This window comes from Mytilus trossulus, chromosome 1 (assembly GCF_036588685.1).
Source record: "Mytilus trossulus isolate FHL-02 chromosome 1, PNRI_Mtr1.1.1.hap1, whole genome shotgun sequence".
NCBI lineage: Eukaryota > Metazoa > Mollusca > Bivalvia > Mytilida > Mytilidae > Mytilus > Mytilus trossulus.
The window spans coordinates 4,408,890-4,432,946 of NC_086373.1; the positions used below are offsets into that span (position 1 = coordinate 4,408,890).

At 32.4% G+C, this 24,057-nt stretch overlaps 1 protein-coding gene across 4 annotated transcripts in view; it reads left to right on the forward strand.

Annotated features, from left to right (window-relative positions):
* LOC134712692 (copine-8-like) overlaps window positions 1–24,057 on the forward strand; it is a 46,806-nt gene that overhangs the window by 17,728 nt on the left and 5,021 nt on the right. For 3 of the 4 annotated variants that reach the window (XM_063574486.1, XM_063574505.1, XM_063574515.1), the window contains 9 exons: window positions 594–672; window positions 3,160–3,213; window positions 17,155–17,216; window positions 17,773–17,925; window positions 19,449–19,521; window positions 20,179–20,306; window positions 20,755–20,857; window positions 22,085–22,142; window positions 22,979–23,052. In XM_063574486.1, coding sequence (XP_063430556.1) covers window positions 594–672; window positions 3,160–3,213; window positions 17,155–17,216; window positions 17,773–17,925; window positions 19,449–19,521; window positions 20,179–20,306; window positions 20,755–20,857; window positions 22,085–22,142; window positions 22,979–23,052 — 784 coding nt within the window. The remainder of the gene's footprint in view (window positions 1–593; window positions 673–3,159; window positions 3,214–17,154; window positions 17,217–17,772; window positions 17,926–19,448; window positions 19,522–20,178; window positions 20,307–20,754; window positions 20,858–22,084; window positions 22,143–22,978; window positions 23,053–24,057) is intronic. The other variant, XM_063574495.1, reaches the window with a different exon arrangement.

Below are 24,057 nucleotides of genomic sequence, written 5' to 3' on the forward strand. Positions count from 1 at the left end.
TGGTTATTCAGATGGTCACTTTGTTATGTGGTCATTCAGATGGTCACTTTGTTATGTGGTCATTCAGATGGTCACTTTGTTATATGGTTATTCAGATGGTCACTTTGTTATGTGGTTATTCAGATGGTCACTTTGTTATGTGGTTGTTCAGATGGTCACTTTGTTATGTGGTCATTCAGATGGTCACTTTGTTATGTGGTCATTCAGATGGTCACTTTGTTTTGTGGTCATTCAGATGGTCACTTTGTTATGTGGTCATTCAGATGGTCAGATGGTCACTTTGTTATGTGGTTTTTGAGATGGTCACATGGTCATTTTACATTGATAATTTTTTCTTTATTATATCACCCTTTTAATAAATGTACCTATTTCAAATTTAAGATTTTAACTGATTTGAACTGTTGATAATAAGCTCAAATAAATATGAAAGATCATCAAATCAACAGAATGAGTTGTATCAACCCATAGATGTTAGATACAAATTGATTTCTTTGATAAGCTTATAATTTATAAAAACTATAAGTTTGTGGAATTTAACATTATTTTCATTCATTCCATTTCCACCATGTATAACATGATGACATATTTTTCAGCAGCCATGATTTAATAGGAATTTTCACAACAAATATGAATCTATTAAAGAAAGGTCAATGTCCTGATAATGATTATGATGTAAGTATTTAGTAATTTTTAACTGGATTTTTGTGACAAAAATGTCGGTTATTGATTTGGGGATGCTCGGCGGTCGGGCTGGCAGTTGGGCAGGCGGTTGGTAGGGCGGGCGGGTCGGCGGCAATCAAATGTTGTCCATGCATTAACTCATGAACCCTTCAACCAAAGCTTAAAAAACTTTAATATGTTGTTACTGACAAAAAAATGAAGGTCAAGTTTAATAATGGCGATTTTGACTTTTATCGTTCAGGAGTTATGGTTCTTGAAAGATTGGAAAATGGCGTTTCCAGTCGTGTCCGTGCATTTACGCATGAACTGTTCTACCAAAGCTTCCCAAATTTTAATATGTTGTTACTGGTGACAAAATGGAGGTCAAGTTCAATAATGACGATTTTGACTTTTACCGTTCAGGTGTTATGGTTCTTGAAAGATTGAAAAATGGTCTTTCCAGTCGTGTCCTTGCATTTTTGTCGAGCCTTCGACTTTAGTCGAAAAAGCGAGACTAAGCGATCCTACTTTCCGTCGGCGTCGTCGTCGGCGGCGTCCACAAATATTCACTCTGTGGTTAAAGTTTTTGAAATTTTAATAACTTTCTTAAACTATACTGGATTTCTACCAAACTTGGATACAAGCTTCTTTATGATTATAAGATAGTATCCAGAAGTAAATTTTGTAAAAATAAAATTCCATTTTTTTCGTATTTTACTTATAAATGGACTTAGTTTTTTCTGCGGGAAACATAACATTCACTCTGTGGTTAAAGTTTTTAGAATTTTAATAACTTTCTAAAACTATTCTTGGTCTGTACCAAACTTGGACAGAAGTTTGTTTATGATCATAAGATAGTATCCAGAAGTAAATTTTGTAAAAAAATAAATCAATTTTTCGGTATTTTACTTTTAAATGGACTTAGTTTTTCTGGGGGGAAACATTATATACAAATTTTCTCATGAACCATTCAACCAAAGCTTTTCAAATTTTAATATGTTGTTACTGATGACAAAATAGAGGTCAAGTTCAATAATGGCGATTTTGACTTTTACCATTCAGGAGTTATGGTTCTTGAAAGATCGTAAAATGGTGTTTCCATTCACATTGTTGCATTTACTCACGAACCATTCAATCTAAGCTTTTCAAATTTTAATATGTTGATACTGATGAAAAACTAGTGGTCAAATTTGATATTGACAATTTTCACTTTCACCAATCATCAGTAATGGTTCTTGTGATATTGCCAGGACACAAATAAATGCTAATAAATCCAGTTTGCTGTCGTTGTGACAGCCTCTTGTACAAGACTACTAGGAGGGAGGACAGGACCTTTTTTCAGGACGTCAGGATAAGGTGTTTTTAAGCTCAGAATCTAGGATTTTTTTTGAATTTTGAGACGTTGGGATTGGAATTTTTTCAAATGCGGGACCTTAGGATTTCAGGATTTTTTAAGCCTGGGATTTCAGGATAGGACCCGTCAGACCCCCTACTAGTATTACTTGTAGGCTACCAATATAACATGTTTCTGGTTTTTTTTTTCTTTACAACATCTCAATGATATATAGCTTTTTTATATATAAAAATTGGAAATTTTATGATACATGTAATGATGTTTATGAAGCTTATTTTTTTAAACTTATGGCCTTTTCATTAAGTTTATTTAAGAATATCTAGAAAATGTTTTATGATATTTTCATTCCCCCACCATAGCAGAGAGGCATTAAGTTTTACCCTTGTACATCCAAAAAAGCTTTATTTTGCCTCAACTAAATTTTAAGAAACTTTAAATAATGCTTATTACCACAAAACACAGATCAAGTTTGAATTTTAGTGGCATCACTTTTACTGGTCTAGAGTTATGCTCCTTTACGAAGGAAAAATTCAGAAGTTTTCATTCCCATTCACTTACTTTAGTTTGCCAAAACTAAATGTTATGAAACATATACACACTTCTTATTACCACAAAACACTGATAAAGTACAAATTTGGGTAGCATTTATACTATAACAGTTTTTGGAAATATGTTCCTTTATAACATTATATGCAAGCAGTATTGAATTTATTGTCAATCAATACATAATTTAACATATGCTGTTATATTTCTCCACTTTTGGTAATTTAGGTAGCATGATATATTTATATAACTCATCATAAACCATACCCGTAGCCAGGGGGGGTTTGGACGAACCCCCCCCCCTTGAAAACAAATAAGCACTGTTAAAGTCAATGTTCTGTTCGAATTGTGACTGTTAAAGTCGAGTTTGTGAGTCCAACGAACCCCCCTTTGAAAATTCCTGGCTACGGGCCTGTAAACATAGATGTCTTTTCACATTTTTTTTGGAATATCTACAGACACCTCTGAAAAATGGAAAATGATTACTTTTACAGCATATTTTAAACATTTATAGATGTATTCAGAGCATTTAATATCATTTATAATCAAAATGTTCTTCAAATTAAACTGCTTTGTATAACTTATACTCTTTGTTATTTCAGTGTATTAATCCCAAGAAAAAGGCTAAGAAAAAGGGATATAAGAATTCAGGACAGGTACCATAAATTGATCATATACAAATAATTACTGTTGATTTATTGTTCTTTGTTTAGTTTGATAGTTTATTAGAGAAAACTCAGCCGCAGAAGACTGCGTAACAGGAGCATATTTATATACACAATATTAATTACAACATAGTTCATCATACAAACATAATACATTTTTAAATTATACATCTTCAAAAATAAGTTTGTGTTTATTACAGTTTTAAATTAGACAAGCATCTTTTCTACCTTTTGAATAAAAATTGACAGCTTAGACAGCACATTACTATTACTATATTTAAGCATGCCAAGTACTTTTTTTTCATTTGGATATTTTAAATAATATGGAGGTATGAACTTCCCCCTTAAATCCTTAGCTTCATAGTTAGTACATTTACATATAAAGTGGTATACATCTCCAAGACCAGCTTTACAAAGTGGACAAATCCTCTCATTTCGTGGTACATTTCTCCATCTTCCTGTTTCGATGGGAAACTTTGTATTACATACCCTCAATTTACATATGTTTACCCTATGACCCCGCCTTAATTTTAACAGATATGGTTCCAAGCAAAACTCTTCTTTAAAGTGTAGATAAAATTCCCCCCTTGATGAATTGTTTATATCTGAGAACCATTTTTGAATAAACTGGTCCTGGAGACGCTGCCTTACATTAATTTTAATATAATTATAATCAACATGCTCCGGAAAATTATATAGTTCACAAAAGCCACAATCATTAAACACAGATTTTACATAGTTAAACCACTTAAAATTACAACCTTCATGCTCATGCATGTACCAAAGTAACTTATAAAGTTTACCCGATAGTTTTTTATCATTTGTTGCTAGCTTGTGCCAAAAACATACCATTTTTAACTTGATCTGCAGTTCAAGCGGAAATCTTCCAAGTTCCCCATATACCATAAAATTTGGCGTAGATGATCGCACACCCAAAGTGCGCTTACAAAACTGTAGATGTAACTTTTCAGTATTATTTTTATTTTCAAACCCCCATATTTCCGAGGAATAGGTCAAAATAGGAACCACCAAAGCATCAAATAATTTTAGCTGTAGATCAATCGGAAGTGAGATATTTTGTATCTTCTTGTAAAGAGCATAAAGTGCTTTTTGAGCTTGGTCTACCAATTTTTTACGAGCTTGAAAGAAATTTCCGTTGTAATTAAACAGCAGACCAAGATAAACATATGAATCTTTAATTTCAATAATTTCATTACATAATTTAAAAGTAACAATCTTATTATACTTTCTCTTTGAAAAAATTACAATCTTTGTTTTTGTAACATTAACAGTGAGTTTCCACTCAAAACAATATTGCTCAAAAACATCCAGAGCCTTTTGTAACCCTTCTGCCGATTCCGCAAAAATGATTGTGTCATCGGCGTACAGAAGAATAAATAACTTGATATACAAATCAAGATTCTCTGTAAATTTTCCATTAATAAATTTTAGACCATCCACAGAGTTTTCATCCAGATATTCCTCCAAGTCATTAAGGTATAAGGCAAAGAGAAAAGGTGACATTTTTTCTCCCTGTCTTACACCTACCTCACACGGGAAAAAATCTGTTTTCAGTTCTCCATTTTTAACACAAGACTTAATATCTGTATACATGCTCAATATAACTTTAAACATTTTCCCACCAATATTATATTTTAATAGTTTTTGCCATAGTCCCACCCTCCACACTGTGTCAAACGCTTTTCTAAAATCTACAAAAGCGCAAAATAATTTCTTTCCCGAACTCAAATATAATGAAATTTGAAATTGTGGTATATCAATTTTGTATTGATTTTATAGGCAATACAAAAATGATATGTTCAAAAAGGAAAACATTTTGAATAGGCTTGTATGCAGACTTTGACAAAACCACAAAATAACATATCCAGGAAAAATTCAATTTTTCATTATCCATGAAAATTGGTATTAATGAAAATAAATGAATCTAGAGGCTAAGAAATGGTTTACTCAGCAATTCCATTTAGTGATGGCCGATTCATGTCAAATATTTAAAGTTTGTCCGTTGTAATTAAAAAATGAGTAGAAGATCATTTTTTTCATTTTTATACGACCGCAAAAATTGAAAATTTTTTGTTCGTATATTGGTTTCACGTTGGCGCCGTCGACATTGTCATCCGAATACTTTTAGTTTTCACACTCTAACTTTAGTTTAAGTCTATAGAAATCTATGAAATTTAAACAAAAGGTTTATGACCACAAAAGGAAGGTTTTGGGCCCAACAGTGTAGGAATTAGGGGCCAAAAGGGCCCATATAAGCATTTTTCTTGCTTTTTCGCACCATAACTTTAGTATAAGTAAATAGAAATCTATGAAATTTTAACACAAGGTTTATGACCATAAGAGGAAAGTTGGGATTGATTTCGGTAGTTATGGTTCCAACGAATTGGGAGCCAAAAGGGCCCAAAATTAAATTTTGTTTGTTTTCATAAAAAAAAATCAACTATTGGGGTTCTCTGATATGCTGAATCTAACCATGTTTTTAGATTCTTTATTTTTATTGTATATTGGTATCATGTTGGCTTTGTCTAAGTCATTGTCGTTGTCCGCGTTGTCCGAATACTTTTAGTTTTCGCACTCTAACTTTAGTTAAAGTCAATAGAAATCTATGACATTTGAACACAAGGTTTATGACAACAAAAGGAAGGTTGAGATTGATTTTGGAAGTTTTGTACCCAACAGTTTAGGAATTAGGGGCCAAAAAGAGCCCAATTAAGCATTTTCTTGGTTTTCGCACTATAACTTTAGTATAAGTCTATTGAAATCAATGAAATTTATACACAAGGTTTATGAACACAAAAAGAAGGTTTGGATTTTGGGAGTTGAAGTCCCAACAGTTTAGGAATTAGGGGCTAAAAAGGGGCCCAAATAAGCATTTTTCTTGGTTTTCACACCATAACTTTAGTTTAAGGAAATAGAGAAGTATGAAATTTTGACACACGGTTTATGACTACAAAAGGAAGGTTGGGATTGATTTTGGGAGTTTTGTTCCCAACAGTGTAGGAATAAGGGGCAAAAAAAGGGCCCAAATAAGCATTGTTCTTGGTTTTCGCACAATAACTTTAGTATAAGTCTATTGAAATCAATGAAATTTATACACAAGGTTTATGAACACAAAAAGAAGGTTTGGATTTTGGGAGTTGAAGTCCCAACAGTTTAGGAATTAGGGGCTAAAAAGGGGCCCAAATAAGCATTTTTCTTGGTTTTCACACCATAACTTTACATAGGAAATAGAATAATATGAAATTTAAACACAAGGTTTATGGCCATAAGAGGAAGGTTGGGATTGATTTCAGGAGTTTTGGTTCCAACGAAGTAGGGGCCAAAAGGGGCAAAATTTAAATTTTGTTTAATTTCATCAAAAGTTGAACTATTGGGGTTCTCTGATGTACCGAATCTAACCGTGTATTTAGATTCTTATTTTTTGGTTCGGTTTTCAAATTGGTCTATATTAAGGTCCAAAGAGTCCAAAATTAAACTTAATTTGATTTTAAGAAAAAATGAATTCTTGGGGTTCTTTGATATGCTGAATCTAAACATGTACTATTTTTTTTTTTATTATGGGCCCAGTTTTCAAGTTGGTCCAGATCAGGGTCCATAATTAAACTTTGTTTGATTTCAACAAAAATTCAATATGTGGGGTTCTTTAATATGCTGAATCTAACCATGCATTTAGATTTTTAATATTTAGGACCGGGTATCAAATTGGTTCACATTGAGGTCTAAAGGGTCCAAAATTGAACTTTATTTGATTTCATCAAAAATTGAATTCTTGGGATTCTTTGATAGGATAAATCTAACCATGTATTTAGATTTTGGATATTGGAATACCACAAAGGGATGGTAAGAATTGTCTTTGGGAGTGATGGCTCTCACTGTTAAGGAATTAGGTTCAAAATGGGGGGATAAAGGGTTTTCAGGTTAATGGACAATTACTTAATTACAAAACATAATTTAAAAGCAGTGTGCGGTTGTTAATTGAAACTCATTTTAATATCTCACCTAAACTGCTCTTAAATTATGTATATTGGAAATTTGCCAAAAATTTTAATATTAATAAATTCCATTGGAAATTTGCCAAAAACTTCATTGAAAGTTTGCCAATATAAAATGTTGCATTGGAGTTATCTTTCTTTGTCCAGAATAGTAGTTAAATTAACTTAAATCATGACTGTATGACATTTTATATTTTATGATGTATTTAGAGTAGTTATTGTTGAAAACTCCATAAGAAATTTGAATTGAGATTTTTAGAATAAGGGAAAGGGGGAGGTAAAAAAAATTGGTGGGGTTCAATTTTTCCTTATTTCAGATTTCAGAAATGATAAAGAAAATTTCTTCAAATATCAAAGGACTAATATTCAACAGCAAACTGAATTGCTCAAAAGCAAAAAAAAATCAACATTTTAATTTCATTAGACCACATTCATTTTGTGTCAGAAACATATGCTGTGTCAACTATTTAATCACAATCCATATTCAGAGCTGTATCCAGTTTGAATGTTGTGTCCATACTAGCCCAAACCGTTCAGGGTTCGACCTCTGCGGTCGTATAAGGCTGCGCCCTGTTATGGTACAGCAGTCAATGTTACTTTTTCATGTTATCCCAGTTTATCAGGTACTTAAAGAAATTGGTCATCTTTATTTGGTGTATGTAATTATTATAAGTTCTACTTGTCTATCAGGCAGGGTTCATCTGACCTTGACCTCATTTTCATACATTATTGGTCAGTTTTTATGGCTTTGTCGGTTAATCATTTACTTTCAGCAGTAGGTCGACCATATCTTGTGTATACAGGAATTGTAAGGTGTATATGTCTGTCTGGCAGGGTTCGTATGACCTTGACCTAGAGTTTGCGAAATCTTTTTTCCCCTGATGGTCCTTGAAGAAAATCTGCTGGTCCTCACTATCAATCTATTCAAAATTTTGGTGGTGAAATCCTGAGGACTGCCACTTTTCACGAACTCTGAATTATTTCATTTCATTTCATTTCATGGTTCATTGGTCAATATTAATTTTTGCATATTATTTTTTCTTCCGTTTATCAGGTACATTAATCAGTAGGTCAACTACATGTATATTTATTGAATGAAATATTTGTAAGGTGAACATGTCTGTATGGCAGGATACATTTGACCTTTACTTCCTCATTATTATTAAATGATGATGTAAGAACAAGCAGACAACTTTGATGATTAGTTGTCTGATTGGCAATCAAACCACATCTTTTTATTTTACAAGACATTTCAGTGTGTGCAAACTTGTTTAAACGTCTAGGACCAAAAGTACAAAAAACATCAGGGTTTATATTTCTGTTGATGAAATTAAATTTTTTGCTGTTAATTAACCCACAAGATCAATTTAGCCTGGATTTTTATATGAACGCAAAATTTGAAAAAAATTTCGTCGTATATTGCTATCACGTTGGCATCGTCGTCGTCTGCGTCGTCCGAATACTTTTAGTTTTCGCACTCTAACTTTAGTAAAAGTGAATAGAAATCTATGAAATTTTAACACAAGGTTTATGACCACAAAAGAAAGGTTGGGATTGATTTTGGGAGTTTTGGTCCCAGCATTTTAGGAATAAGGGGCCAAAAAGGGCCAAAATAAGCATTTTCTTGGTTTTCGCACAATAACTTTAGTTTTGAGTTATTAGAAATCTATGAAATGTTGACACAAGGTTTATGACCACCAAAGAAAAGTTGGGATCAATTTTGGGAGTTTTGGTTCCAACAGTTTAGGAATTAGGGGCCAAAAAAGGGCCCAAATAAGCATTATTCTTGGTTTTGGCACAATAACTTTAGTTTAAGTAAATAGAAATCAATGAAATTTAAACACAATGTTTATGACCACAAAAGGAAAGTATGTAATGATTTTGGGAGTTTAGGTCCCAACAGTTTAGGAATTAGGGGCCAAAAAGGGACCCAAATAAGCATTTTTCTTGGTTTTCGCACCATAACTTAAAAATATTTATAAATAGAAAACTATGAAATTTAAACATAAGGTTTATGACCATAAAAGGAAGGTTGGTATTTATTTTGGGAGTTTTGGTCCTAACAGTTTAGGAATAAAGGGCCCAAAGGGTCCAAAATTAAACTTTGTTTGATTTCATCAAAAAATGAATAATTGGGGTTCTGCCGAATCTAACTGTGTATGTAGATTCTTAATTTTTGGTCCTGTTTTCAAATTGGTTTACAATAAGGTCCAAAGGGTCCAAAATTAAACTTAGTTTGATTTTAACAAAAATTGAATCCTTGGGGTTCTTTGATATGCTGAATCTAAAAATGTACTTAGATTTTTTATTATTGGCCCAGTTTTCAAGTTGGCCCATATCGGGGTCCAAAATTAAACTTTGTTTGATTTCATCAATAATTGATTAATTGGGGTTCTTTGATATGCCAAATCTAACTGTGTATGTAGATTCTAATTTTTGGTCCCGTTTTAAAATTGGTCTACATTAAAGTCCAAAGGGTCCAAAATTAAACTAAGTTTGATTTTAACAAAAATTGAATTCTTGGGCCTCTTTGATATGCTGAATCTAAACATGTACTTAGATTTTTGATTATGGGCCCAGTTTTCAAGTAGGTCCAAATCAGGATCTTAAATTATTATATTAAGTATTGTGCAAGAGCAAGAAATTTTCAATTGCACAGTTATAAATTCAGCAATAGCAAGAAATCTTCAATTGCACAGTATTGTGCAATAGCAAGAAATTGTCAATTGCACAGTATTGTGCAATAGCAAATATTTTCAATTGCACAGTATTGCACAATAGCAAGAAATATCTAATTGCATAATATTGTGCAATAGCAAGAAATTCCAATTGGATTTCAATTGGAGTTATCTTTCTTTGTCCAGAATAGTAGTTGAATCAACTTAAATCATTGTTTTATACAATATACAATGTATATTCACTTTTACTACCAACTGATAGATTAAAACAATCTTTACCATTCAGTCATTGTCAGTGATAACAAGCACTTTTTTTACATTTTAATATTTTATGATGTATTTAAATGAGTAGTTATTGTTGCAAACTTCATTAGAAAGGAGTATGTTCGATAAGGTCCCAAAATGGCCCCCTTTTTTAGCGTTAATTTAAAATTCGTATTTATCTACCAATATCACGATAAATTATAGCTAATACATTGACTAGCTAGGGTATAATCCATTTTGTTGAAAATTTTACGTTTCTGTGTTTAATTATGACGTCACAAGTTGTACTCATATTGATTTTTCACGAAAAAATCAAGTAAAATGGTCGAATTTCCAAAGATTATTGGACAGGAAACATAGAGCGCATACGTTGACAACAAAGATCTTTTAAAACAATGTTTGTGAAGACATTTCACATGTCTCATTTGAATCTTAAGCTTGTCGACGCCTGCGCTCTATGTTTCCTGGTCCTTTATTTGGTTAAAATCTAGCTGATTTTGTCACATTTCACCAAAATCCCTTATCTTGACCTTTTTTGGATGTAAAAATCAACGTGTTAGAATTAAACTTTGACAAAAACAGTTCTGTTTAACTTTCTAACATGTCTTTAGGGCAACTTTCAACATTTATTACCTTGTAACTATTGAACTTTATAATTGGGGCCAAATATGGCCCTTATCGAACTTACTCCTTTGAATTGAGATCAGTTTTGAAATAAGGGAAAGGGGGATGTGAAAAAAAAATTGGGGGGGGAGGGGGGGGGGGGTCAATTTTTTTCATTTCAGATTTCATAAATAAAAAGAAAATTTCTTCAAACATTTTTTTGAGAGGATTAATATTCAACAGCATAGTGAATTGCTCAAAGGCAATTTTTTTTTTTTAAAGTTCATTAGACTACATTCATTCTGTGTCAAAAACCTATGCTGTGTCAACTATTTAATCACAATCCAAATTTAGAGCTGAATTCAGCTTGAATGTTGTGTCCATACTTGCCCCAACCGTTCAGGGTTCAACCTCTGCGGTCGTATAATGCTGCGCTCTGCGGAGCATCTGGTTAGTATTCATATTGTCGTCTGATAAATGTCATGCTGATGAGGTTCACAGTTTTCTCTGCATTCAAACTGTTATTGTTTGAACCTATCTTGGTTTTCTTACTTCAACAGGAAACTACATGTGTTAGATACTATTGGTCTTGGGTGATTTGACCTTGTGTTATTTGGAAATTGAACCCCCTTAAATTTTCCTTATACCTGGGGTCAACAGAAAACTGTAAAAAAACAACAGGGCCAGAATAGTGTAATTTTCAATCAAAGTCATTGCCCTATATTAGTTATATATAAAGTTGAATTCTTTGATTCACTGATTTTACATCATGATGACTAACAAAGAGGACCTCATTATTTTAGTAGTATAGATTTTCAAGATAATGGTGAGATCTTAACACCGGATATGTTCTTAAATAACTGATGGCAATCTCAACTAAGTTTACTAATTCTGTATTACATTAAATAAATATAAATAACAAGTTGTTAGTAATAGTACATGTACAGTGTATCAAAGTCACGTGATATCATTTGACCCTTAGTGTATATTTTATCCAGAAGATAAACTGAATTTTGCCAAGTATGTGCCACCACCATTACAAATAAAACCTGAAGACTCATTCTGTTTCAAACAAATATATTTAGGATTCGCCAGTCCATCACTAAGCAGTACTTTACTATCCTTTCCATCTTTTGATATAACTATTATTCTATTAGATATCTCATCTGCTACAATAATGTTACCATAAGTATCTGTACAAAGTCCTTCTGGTGCCTCTAAATCCTGTGTATATTGCCAGATCTGTTTACCTGATTGATCAACACAGTGAACTGCTTTACCATTACAGTCACTATAGATTACTCTGTCATTACAGTAAACAAGGTGATACAGGTTGGTTTGACTCTCTACTTGTATTGACTTCAGTGTATTTCCTTCCAAGTCTATAATACGGATTTCATCTATATGCAATCCTACAACAAGAGAATTATCTGATGATAATAATCCACAGCATACTTTGTCTAATGTGATAACTTTGGTAACTGTTTCTTTCTCCATATTGAATATTTTAATGGCTCTCTCATCAGGATAAGTTAATGCTATAGTGTTCTGATTGATCTGTGTAACACTGAAGGCTTTACCAGGTATGGGTAACTGTTTCTGTAGTTTACCATTAGAAGTAAGTAGGTTAACTTTGTCACCCCATTCCACTATTAATATAAGTCTTCCATCCATCAAACAAATCATGTCACTTATATTCTTCATATTGATCTTTATCTTTTCCTCAATATTCATGGTCATGTTGTTTATGTTGGATTGTTCTTGTGATTCTACTTGTGCTTCCCTACTCACACCTGTCTCTTTCTTCAAATCCATATCTGTTTTAACAACTGTTAATTCTCCTAAGGATCCTAACTTTTTTATCATCTTCTCTACTTCATTGTTTTTCTCCATTTTGATGTTAAATTCTTTTGCCCTGTCGTCTTTTTCCAGATCATCTATATATCGTTTACATTGATGTACTTGTTGTTCAATCTGATGTATCCCTAAAAATGATTGGAGTTTTGAGGCATGTGGTATGACTGAATGTAGCTGGTCTTGCATTTTCTTTAAGTTTTTCTGTTTTCCTCCAATTTCAGCTATTAAATCTGTGGCTTTTGATTTTTCCTGATTTAAGATGGTATCTGCTTCTTGGCTAATCTTCTTTTCTAGGTGGGTTAAATGTTTATCTATTTCATTGCGTATTTTCACAATGAATTCTTTAATGCTTTGATATTCTTGTTCTCCTCTTTTAATGTTTTGTGATTTGTTATTTACAATTTTACCTAAGAGATGTAAGATGGAGTTAATTTCTTTCTCTACAGATTCTTTAGGTTTTTCAATCTTGGTTTTCTCCACAACGCTAGCTAAACTTTTTATTCCCATACACTTTGAATGACTATTGGAAATACATTCATCACAACAAGGCATTAAATGACTGGGGCAGTACAGGTTGAGTTGTTGACCATGTTTGTCACATTCTGTTTTGATAGCTCGAACAGACGGGGTATAACTTTTAATATCAATAGTTTTGTGATCACGTGACAATCTATATCTTTTGTGATGACCAGAACATGTTGAACACAATCCTTCATCACAGTTGTAACACCAGATATCAGCTTTAGTGTTTACTTTTCCTTCTTCACAAGGTCCACATGGAATAGGTTTACTGGATGCCATGACCTGAAAATTCAAGATAAAAGTTATATTTGCATTCTTGTCAATGTCCAAATAGTTAATGGTGAATGGATGGTGATATTTGGCCAGAAATGACAAATGTAAAAAAAATAAAAGGACAAAACTAACACCCTGATTCATGGATAAAACAATGAAGGTATTTAACAAATATGATATACAACAAACTACAACCACTAACTGAACTGCAGGCTCTGGACAGGCACATATAGATTCTTCAATGGTTTTATTTTGTTTCTGTATATTTGTTTATCATGCATATACCCTGTTATATTGACCTGCAGCCACTAGATGTCCTTCTAGTTGATTACATACAACAAAATTAATTTGAATATATAATTCTCAATCACATTGACAGATTCTAAAGTTGATAATAAATTTGAATAAAAACACTTTGTTTTTAAGGATACACATTGGTTACACATTACTCTGCAGTTAATACCTACAAGTCATTTTAAAATAACTAATATTATTACCAAATACCTGTTTATGTTGTTATGACAATAATTTAGTTCTCGTTCACCATTTTTTCAATGTCAACCAACCAGGAAGTTATTTAGAACATGCCTATACCTGATTCATCTTATCAGTAAATATTTAAATGACAGAGAAGATAACTGACCCAAATCATAAAAGTTAAAAATAGTTTTCAATCATTATCGAGTGGGATTTAAATTTTCTATAAGTGGAAATTTGGTATACATGTTAATTGATTCTATATACAGAAACATTTTTTGAAGAATATTGATGAATTTTTTTCTGGTCCAATTTGTATGAACACAAAATATTTGCTATTTTCAGAGGTGGATTAAGAAGGGACCCCCTTTTTTCTGGGAAAAATTAGGTTAATTTTATTGGAAATTGCTGAATCATGACTGGAGCAGGTCCCCTCTTAAACAGTCAGTAGGCCCTCACTTTAAAAGAAAATATATGGATCTGCCGTTCATTTTATTTTATAGTGTGATGTTGCCATAATTTTTAACCTTAGTCCATTTGTTGAAACAATGATTTCTATGCTTAGTATAACAATTGTTTCAGTTTAGGAATCATCCTTTCAATAGATATTTCAATGAGCCTCACTAGTAAAACAAGATCATTGTTTGTCCTGCCTGTCAATAAATATTTCAATGAGCCTCACTAGTAAAAACAAGATCATTGTTTGTCCTGCCTGTCAATAGATATTTCAATGAGCCTCACTAGTAAATCAAGATCATTGTTTGTCCTGCCTGTCAATAAATATTTCAATGAGCCTCACTAGTAAAAACAAGATCATTGTTTGTCCTGCCTGCCACAAAAGTTGTTGTAATTTTTTTTTTGTGAGAAAAGGGATTTATATAGTCAGCATAAACTATTAGTAAATTATATAAAGCTAAATATTTCAAAATGTAGAAGACCTAGATTCTTTATACATAGTATGTAGATTATGTATTTTACAACGATTCTGTCTTTCATTTGTCCATTGTCATTGACCTCATTTTCAAGATTCAGTGACTGCTTGAAATATCAGTTATTAAGGTTAAAGCTTCATGAGTAGGTCCATTTAAACAAAAGGTAAACTATATGTGGTGTATGGATTGATTTTATATTGAAAAAACATTTATAAAAAATAATTTATGGTAATTGAAAAGGGTCTTGCTTCTGCGGGAGGGCATCCAGCCATTTTTAAAAGAGGGAAGGGTTGGTTCCAACTATATGCCCCAATTTAAATGCATTGCTGGTAAAAAAAAAAAAGGGGGTGTTACAACCCCAAGGAACCAATCCCCCACTGAATCCAACACTGATCTGGTAAGATGACACCATACCTTGTGTAAACAACAAAATTTTATAAAGTGTAAACCCGTCTTGCAGGTTTCATGTGACCTTGACCTATTTTTCACAGTTTAGGGTTCATTAATTATTGTTATTTTTTTTCATTTTTTTCAGTGTATCTGGTAGATTACACAATTGGTCGAATTATATTTGGTATATGGAACTATTAGGGTTTATACATGTCTGTCTGGCAGAGAACTTATGACCTTGATCTCATTTTCAATGCTTTTTTTGTTTGTTTTTGTTATGTTTCCAGGTACATTATTCAATAGGTTAACTACATTTGTTGAATGCAATGTTTATAAGGTATGTGTATGACAGGGTTCATTTGACCTTCACCTGCTTATTATTACTTCATTTTGAGAAAAAGCAGGCAACTTTGATTGATAATTGTCTCATTGGAAATGATATCACATCTCCTAATTTTAATAAGGCATTTCAGGATGTGCAAACTTATTTAAACCTTGAGGACCAGTAGTTTTAGCCTAGAGTATTTGTATTGTCATCATATTCAGTCATGAATTCAATTGTAGAGTGCACAGTTTTCTATGCTTTCAAACTATTTCTGCTTGAACTCATCCTTGTTTTTGTTATATTCAACAGCATAGTGTATTGCTAAAAAAATAAAATATTAAGTTCATTAGAAAACATTCATTCTGTGTCAGAAACCTATGACTATGACTATACCAATAACTGTGACGGTTAAAGTATCCCACTAAATATGGTTAAAGTATACCAATAGCTGAGGTTAAACTTTACCAAGAATTGAGGTTAAAACTATACCAAGAATTGTGGTTAGAACTGACCAGTTGTTTTTGTCATTGTATATTAAGACTTGTTACTATTACTATAATTAGATTAAAGCATTCGATGCTATCCGACCGCTATAAAAATCATTTATCCTTAGAAAATCTTGATTCATCTAGCCGTACTAACTATATCAGTTCATGCTTGCAACTGAGACACTTAATGCACTGAACCCAAAATTGTAGCAAAAGGCTAGCTCGTTTCAATATATATAATTTATCATTTCTATTATAGCTACACTGAATTAATATTGTTATTAGTTTACACAATACAATGCTTGGATACTGCATTCATGTATCGTTAATTATACCACGTGTACTTTCGATCTTTTATTTTCTTGATCTTTGGTTTGATCGCAAAAAATACCATTTACTGAAAAAAATGATATGTTGTTCTTATAATGTGTGAAAAAAAAACGGTCTTACCTAATCATTTAAGACTCCAGCCCCAACCGTTCAGGGTTTGACCTCTGTGGTTGTATAAAGCTGGGCCCTGCAGAGCATCTGTTTTTTTTTGTTGAATTGCTGTCTCATTGACTTTTAATTTACATGTTTTTTTTCATAATAATTAACTGTGTTAAAATCTAAGTTTTTCTGATTTTTATGTCCCACCTACGATAGAAGAGGGGCATTATGTTTTCTGGTCTGTGCCTCCGTTCGTCCGTTCCTTCGACCCGCTTCAAGTTAAAGTTTTTGGTCGAGGTAGTTTTTGATGAAGTTGAAGTCCAATCAATTTGAAACTTAGTACACATGTTCCCTATGATATGATCTTTCTAATTTTAATGTCAAATTAAAGTATTGACCCCAATTTCATGGTCAACTGAACAAAGAAAAAGATAGTGTAGAGCTCAGGTTAAAGTTTTTGGTCAAGGTAGTTTTGATGAAGTTGAAGTCCAATCAACTTGAAACTTAGTACACATGTTAACTATGATATGATCTTTCTAATTTTAATGCCAAATTAAAGTATTGACCCCAATTTTACGGTCCAGTGAACATGTAAAATGATAGTGCAAGTGGGGCATCCGTGTACTATGGACACATTCATGTTCAATATCAATGAAGTTGATTTTTTTATATCTCTTTTAGGTACACTTACTCACTTGCAAGATAGAACAAAATCCCACATTCCTTGATTATGTGAAAGGAGGGTAGGTTTTTAAAGAGACTATATTCAATAATAATTACTTAATATATCTGTCTGTTTCAAATATTGAAATAAGAAGGTATTTTATGTTTGCCAATGAGACAATTCTCCAGCAAAGACCAAATGACATTGAAATTAACAACTATAGTTCACGGTAAGGTCTTCAACAATGAGCAAAATCCATACAATATAGTCAGCTATAAAAGGTAAAAAAAATGAATAATGTAAAACAACTATAACTAATGACCTGATTTATGTACAAAATAATGAATGAAATAACAAATACATTTGTTAGATTGTATTCTACTTGGTTAGGCAAAGCATTAAAATTGCAATAAAATTTGGACAAGTTTACATGATTAAGTTATCATTTTGGGAAGGGAGCTTCAGAAAAATTGGAATGAATATAACCAAATAACAATCATGTGTAACCAAGAAAGCACATGTAGTAATCTGTCCCACTGTTATTTGTTAAAGAAATATATATATATGAAAGATTAGATTTAATATGTTATTTACTTCTGTTTGTATTAAGCTAATATATATATTTTTCTTTCTAGAACATCATTAAATTTCACAGTTGCAATAGACTTCACAGCATCTAATGGTAACCCATCACAGTCCACATCATTACATTATCTTAATCCGTATCAACCAAATCAATACTCAGCAGCCATTCAGGCTGTAGGGGAGATAATTCAGGATTATGACAGGTAAATACATTACATTATCTTAATCCATATCAACCAAATTAATACTCAGCAGCCATTCAGGCAGTAGGGGAGATAATTCAGGATTATGACAGGTAAATACATTACATTATCTCAATCCATATCAACCGAATCAAAACTGAGCAGCCATTCAGGCACTAGGGGAGATAATTCAGGATTATGACGTGTAAAAACATTTCATTATCTCAACCCATATCAACCATACCAATACTCAGGAGCCATTCAGACAGAAGGGGAGATAATTCAGGATTATGACAAGTAAATGCATAACATTATCTCAATCCATATCAACCAAATCAATACTCAGCAGCCATTCAGGCAGTAGGGGAGATAATTCAGGATTATGACAGGTTAATACATTACATTATCTTAACCCGTATCAACCAAATCAATACTCAGCAGCCATTCAGGCTGTAAGGAAGATAATTCAGGATTATGACAAGTAAATACATTACATTATCTGAATCCATATCAACCAAATCAATACTCAGCAGCCATTCAGGCAGTAGGGGAGATAATTCAGGATTATGACAGGTAAATACATTACATTATCTTAATCCATATCAACTAAATCAATTCTCAGCAGCCATTCAGGCAGTAGGGGAGATAATTCAGGATTATGACAGGTAACTACATTACATTATCTCAATCCATATAAACCAAATCAATACTCAGCAGCCATTCAGGCAGTAGGGGAGATAATTCAGGATTATGACAGGTAACTACATTACATTATCTGAATCCATATCAACCAAATCAATACTCAGCAGCCATTCAGGCAGTAGGGGAGATAATTCAGGACTAGGAGAGGTAAAAACATTCCATTATCTGAATCCATATAAACCAAATCAATACTCAGCAGCCATTCAGGCTGTAGGGGAGATAATTCAGGATTATGACGGGTAAAAACATTCCATTATCTGAATCCATATAAACCAAATCAATACTCAGGAGCCATTCAGGCTGTAGGGGAGATAATTCAGGATTATGATGGGTAAATACATTACATTATCTCAATCCACATCAACTAAATCAATACTCAGCAGCCATTCAAGCAGTAGGGGAGATAATTCAGGATTATGACGGGTAAAAACATTCCATTATCTGAATCCATATAAACCAAATCAATACTCAGCAGCCATTCAGGCAGTAGGGGAGATAATTCAGGATTATGACAGGTAAATACATTATGCTTTATCTTATTAATCCTCTAGATATTTGTTTTACATTGTACTTGATTTGTTTTTGACAACTTTATATGTGCTTGAATAAAATAATGCAAAAAAAAAATTGAACATTTCTCTTACTTCAAGAAAACCTTATCTTTCAAACTTAGGAAGCTCAAATTAAATTCTTACTCTCAGATATTAAAAATATTGTTGTTTCTAGCTGTTTTTTCACTGTGCGACATAAATAAAAAGAAGAGAAAAATAAAAAAAATGTTATTATATAATATTGAAGCATAAGGAATGTAATAACTCAAATGAAATATATATATTTTTCAGTGATAAACAGTTTCCTGTGCTGGGATTTGGTGCAAAACTCCCAGACGGATCAGTATCACATGAGTTTCCATTGGTTAGTTTGTTATTAATAAAAAAAAAAAGTGGAAACAAAACTACACGAAAATAACAGTGATGTACCCTTGTAGAACCTGATCTTTGCAAAAATCAAACTATTAATTGAATGTAGGTCATACTGCTTGAATAATGTGGATGCAGTAGAATGTAAGGAGATGTGGTATAATTGCCAATGAGAGAACTTCCTAACACAGACCAAATGATTTAAAAGATGACAACTATAGGTTATTGTATAGCCTTCAAAATAAGTAAACCCATATGACATAGCCAGCTAAAATTCCCCTAAACAACAATTAATTTAAGCAAGAAAACTTATTGCATGATAAATGTGAAAAACAATGAAAGAAATTCAAATATGAAATTCAGCACTAAAATACAAACACTGGCCTTTGTTAGTTTTGTATTCTTTTTAAATTTAGTTTCTTGTGTACAACTAGAACTGGTATATATATTTGGTTTAGGGGCCAGCTGAAGGATGCCTCCGGGTGCTGGAATTTCTCGCTGCATTGAAGACCTGTTGGTGACCTTCTGCTGTTGTCTTCTCTATGGACGGGTTGTCTCTTTGACATATTCCCCATTTCCATTCTCAATTTTACTTCTGTTTTTATTACTTTTGTGGAAATGATTTTCTTATTTATTTTGATTTTCTTTTCAGACATTTAACCCCCAGAACCCTTATTGTGCTGGACTTCAGGGAATACTATCAGCTTACTACAATGCTCTACAAAAAGTGCAATTATATGGACCAACTAATTTTTCTCCAGTCATTAATCATGTAGCAAGGTAGGTGTGCATCATTTGGAAAGATACTGATATAAGTTAAACATTATATAGATGAAATGTCAATGTTGTGGCATTAGTTACAGAAAACCCCTCTGAAATGTGGCTTGAAGAAAATAATGCTACAACAAAAGTAGTCAAAAACAATAGCAACTTAGAAATCTTTGTTCTTGCACTGCTTGTCTCATTTTTAAGATTTTTTCCTAAATATTTTAAATCTAGACACACATTATCAAGAAATACACATTCTCAGAAATTTAACATTTTTATATTGCCCATATGGTCTACCAGGTTTCAATGTGGATTGGTGCCATTTAGAATTTTATCGCCTATGTAACTTTTGACCAAAAATCATCTTACAAAATTTAAAATATTAAAGATAATGAAAGTTTGTTTGTTCATTTATTTACATGTTTTCAATAAAGTGTATTCCTTCTTTTCTCTCTTTAAGGTTTGCCGAGACCAACAGGGATGGAAGCAATTACTTCGTATTATTGATCTTAACAGATGGAGTCATAACAGATTTGCATAATACTATTGAATCAATTGTTAAGGTTATTATAATTTACGTTTTAAATCCTGTTGCTTAGGGAACCTTCAGAACTGTAAGAATAAGTTTTTGTCTTGCTCAATGAAGTTAAAAAAATCAGGATTTAGGCATGCTGTTCCTGATGGCAGTGTCAACAGTGTATTAAGTTTATGATAAGATCAGTTTAAGGGGAAACCCCCTCATCATATTGACTTAAAACCTTTGTGTTTAGGGTCAGTTTGAAGGGAACCAATCTATCCATGATATAGAGCACCACCAATTTTTACTGCATATGTAACACCCTCTGTGATATAGATCACCACCAATTTTTACTGCATATGTAACACCCTCCGTTATATAGATCACCACCAATTTTAACTTCATATGTAACACCCTCCGTGATATAGAGCACCACCAATTTTTACTGCATATGTAACACCCTCCGTGATATAGAGCACCACCAATTTTTACTGCATATGTAACAACCTCCGTGATATAGATCACCACCAATTTTTACTGCATATGTAACACCCTCCGTGATATAGATCACCACCAATTTTTACTGCATATGTAACACCCTCTGTGATATAGATCACCACCAATTTTTACTGCATATGTAACACCCTCCGTGATATAGAGCACCACCAATTTTTACTGCATATGTAACACCCTCCGTGATATAGATCACCACCAATTTTTACTGCATATGTAACACTCTCCATGATATAGAGCACCACCAATTTTTACTGCATATGTAACACTCTCCATGATATAGAGCACCACCAATTTTTACTACATATGTAACACTCTCCGTGATATAGAGCATGACCTTCTTTGATAGTAATTTATTTTCATTGGTATTCTGTAATTAGAATATGGGGTAAAATTTCTACTCAGAATGGGAACCATGTTTTTTTCTTAAGTATAAGGGACACATGTTTCATATTGGAGAAGATAAATAAATTTTACCTTTTCCTCAAAGTATACATATGAATAACTTTTAAACAAACATGTTATGTTATTTACAAAACTGTATTTTACATTTGACAAAAGAAAAGGTGTTCATATGATCTTGTATTTTATTATTTAAATAATCACATGACTGGTGTTCCCACCAGATTAAAATTATAGTATATGCACATTCTTTTTGGAATTTAAGCAAACATTTTGGCTCTTGGTACATAAGGAAACACTTCAACAGTAAAAGATTGAATTCTATTGATTTAAGGAATAAGTATTTATTTAATTTCAGGCTTCCAATCTTCCATTGTCTATTATCATCGTGGGAGTCGGTAATGCAGAATTCGATGGTAAGATTTTTATTGCCTGAAACTCTTTGTCAAATTATTGAAATGTAGTATGACTAATGCACTGATACAATTATGCCTCTGAAAAGAATGAAACAAATTTACAATATCATAAATATCTTTAAATAAATTAAGTTCATGAGTCAGTAACTTGGCCATACTTATTTATGTGATGAAGGTGTCAAATAAGTAAGATGAAGGAAAGAGATACGGTAATATGTCAATTAGACAGCAATACAGAGCTTCAAATAATTAAAAGACATCTAACATGTCTAAAGGGAAAAATACAGTTGTCAACAATAGACACATGTCAAGTCAAGCTCTAAACCATGACAAGTCAAATCAAGTTTTATATGAATTATTTTTTCTTTAAACCAAAAAAGTAGGATGTTTTTAAAAAAAAAGAGCAGAGGATGGGTTATTTCATGCCCTCAAATGAAAACATATTTCATCTTCAAACTATCTGAGCTTTACAAAAAATCATTGTTGAATCAAAATCTTTACTTTTTGACTTGTTCATGGTTAGAAATGATATTAAACACAACTGTCTACCAAAAAGTTATTTGAACACTTAATTTATTCAAAATTTGAAAAATCACTTGTATGACATTGCATTGAAAACAATTGTGTTATTGAGGCTAAAATTCACATATTCTTCAAAGTCTTTATTCTAATGCTCTGAATATGTTATTTGAAATGACTCCAGGCAATATTATTTGGGGTCAATTTGCAGAGATTTACAGGGAACAAAAAAGATTTACAATTCCTTACGAAAAATGACTTCACATTTATTTGTATCTAACATGAAACCATTTTGAAATTGATTTGTTTTACTGTAGCTATGGATGTATTAGATGCAGATGATAAAAGACTATGTTCTAATGGTAAATATGCAGTGAGAGACATTGTTCAGGTAAGTTTACACACACTTTGTGTGATGACTTTCATTTATGATGTGACATCACAGAAAACGGCCCTTCTACAAAATTATAAATAATGTGGAACAGCTCAAACAAGAAAACTAACTGCTTTATTAGTAATAATCCAATTTACTGAAAACAAATATGAAGGACCTTGATAAAAAAAAATGCCTAAATCACAGGTCCTTCACATGGAATGAGCACAGAAAGAAATTTACAGAGCTTTCTGTATATTTGATTAGTTTAAATATACAGTGTAAGGGTGCAATAGAAGTTATCAAAATTTTACATGACAAACATGAACTATTTTTTTTTATAATTGCTTATGAGACAATGGTTTAGGAAAAAACACCAAAGCTGTGAAGAAGTACATATTTCAAATAATACACATCTACAACATATTTGTAAATTAATGATACATATCTACCAATGAAAACTTTCCACAGGTGCTATCCAGCGCTTTGATTTTATCTTCAACCAAAGAGCACTTGCAAGGAACAACTACATAATTTAAAACAATGTCTAAAACAACACAAAATGTTTGTGGTTCTTGCATAAGCTCAATGTTCCACTGTGAAATATGTGTGAAAATATGCAAAATTGTTATTTTTGGTAGAAGTTGGTATGGTGGTAGCTTTCAACCACTGAATATTATAATTTTTAGCTCACCTGGCCCGAAGGGCCAAGTGAGCTTTTCTCATCACTTGGCGTCCGTCGTCCGTCGTAGTCCGTCGTCGTCGTCGTCCGTCGTCGTTAACTTTTACAAAAATCTTCTCTGAAACTACTGGGCCAAATCAAACCAAACTTGGCCACAATCATCATTGGGGTATCTAGTTTAAAAAATGTGTGGCGTGACCCGGTCAACCAACCAAGATGGCCGCCACGGCTAAAAATAGAACATAGGGGTAAAATGCAGTTTTTGGCTTATAACTCAAAAACCAAAGTATTTAGAGCAAATCTGACATGGGGTAAAAATGTTTATCAGGTCAAGATCTATC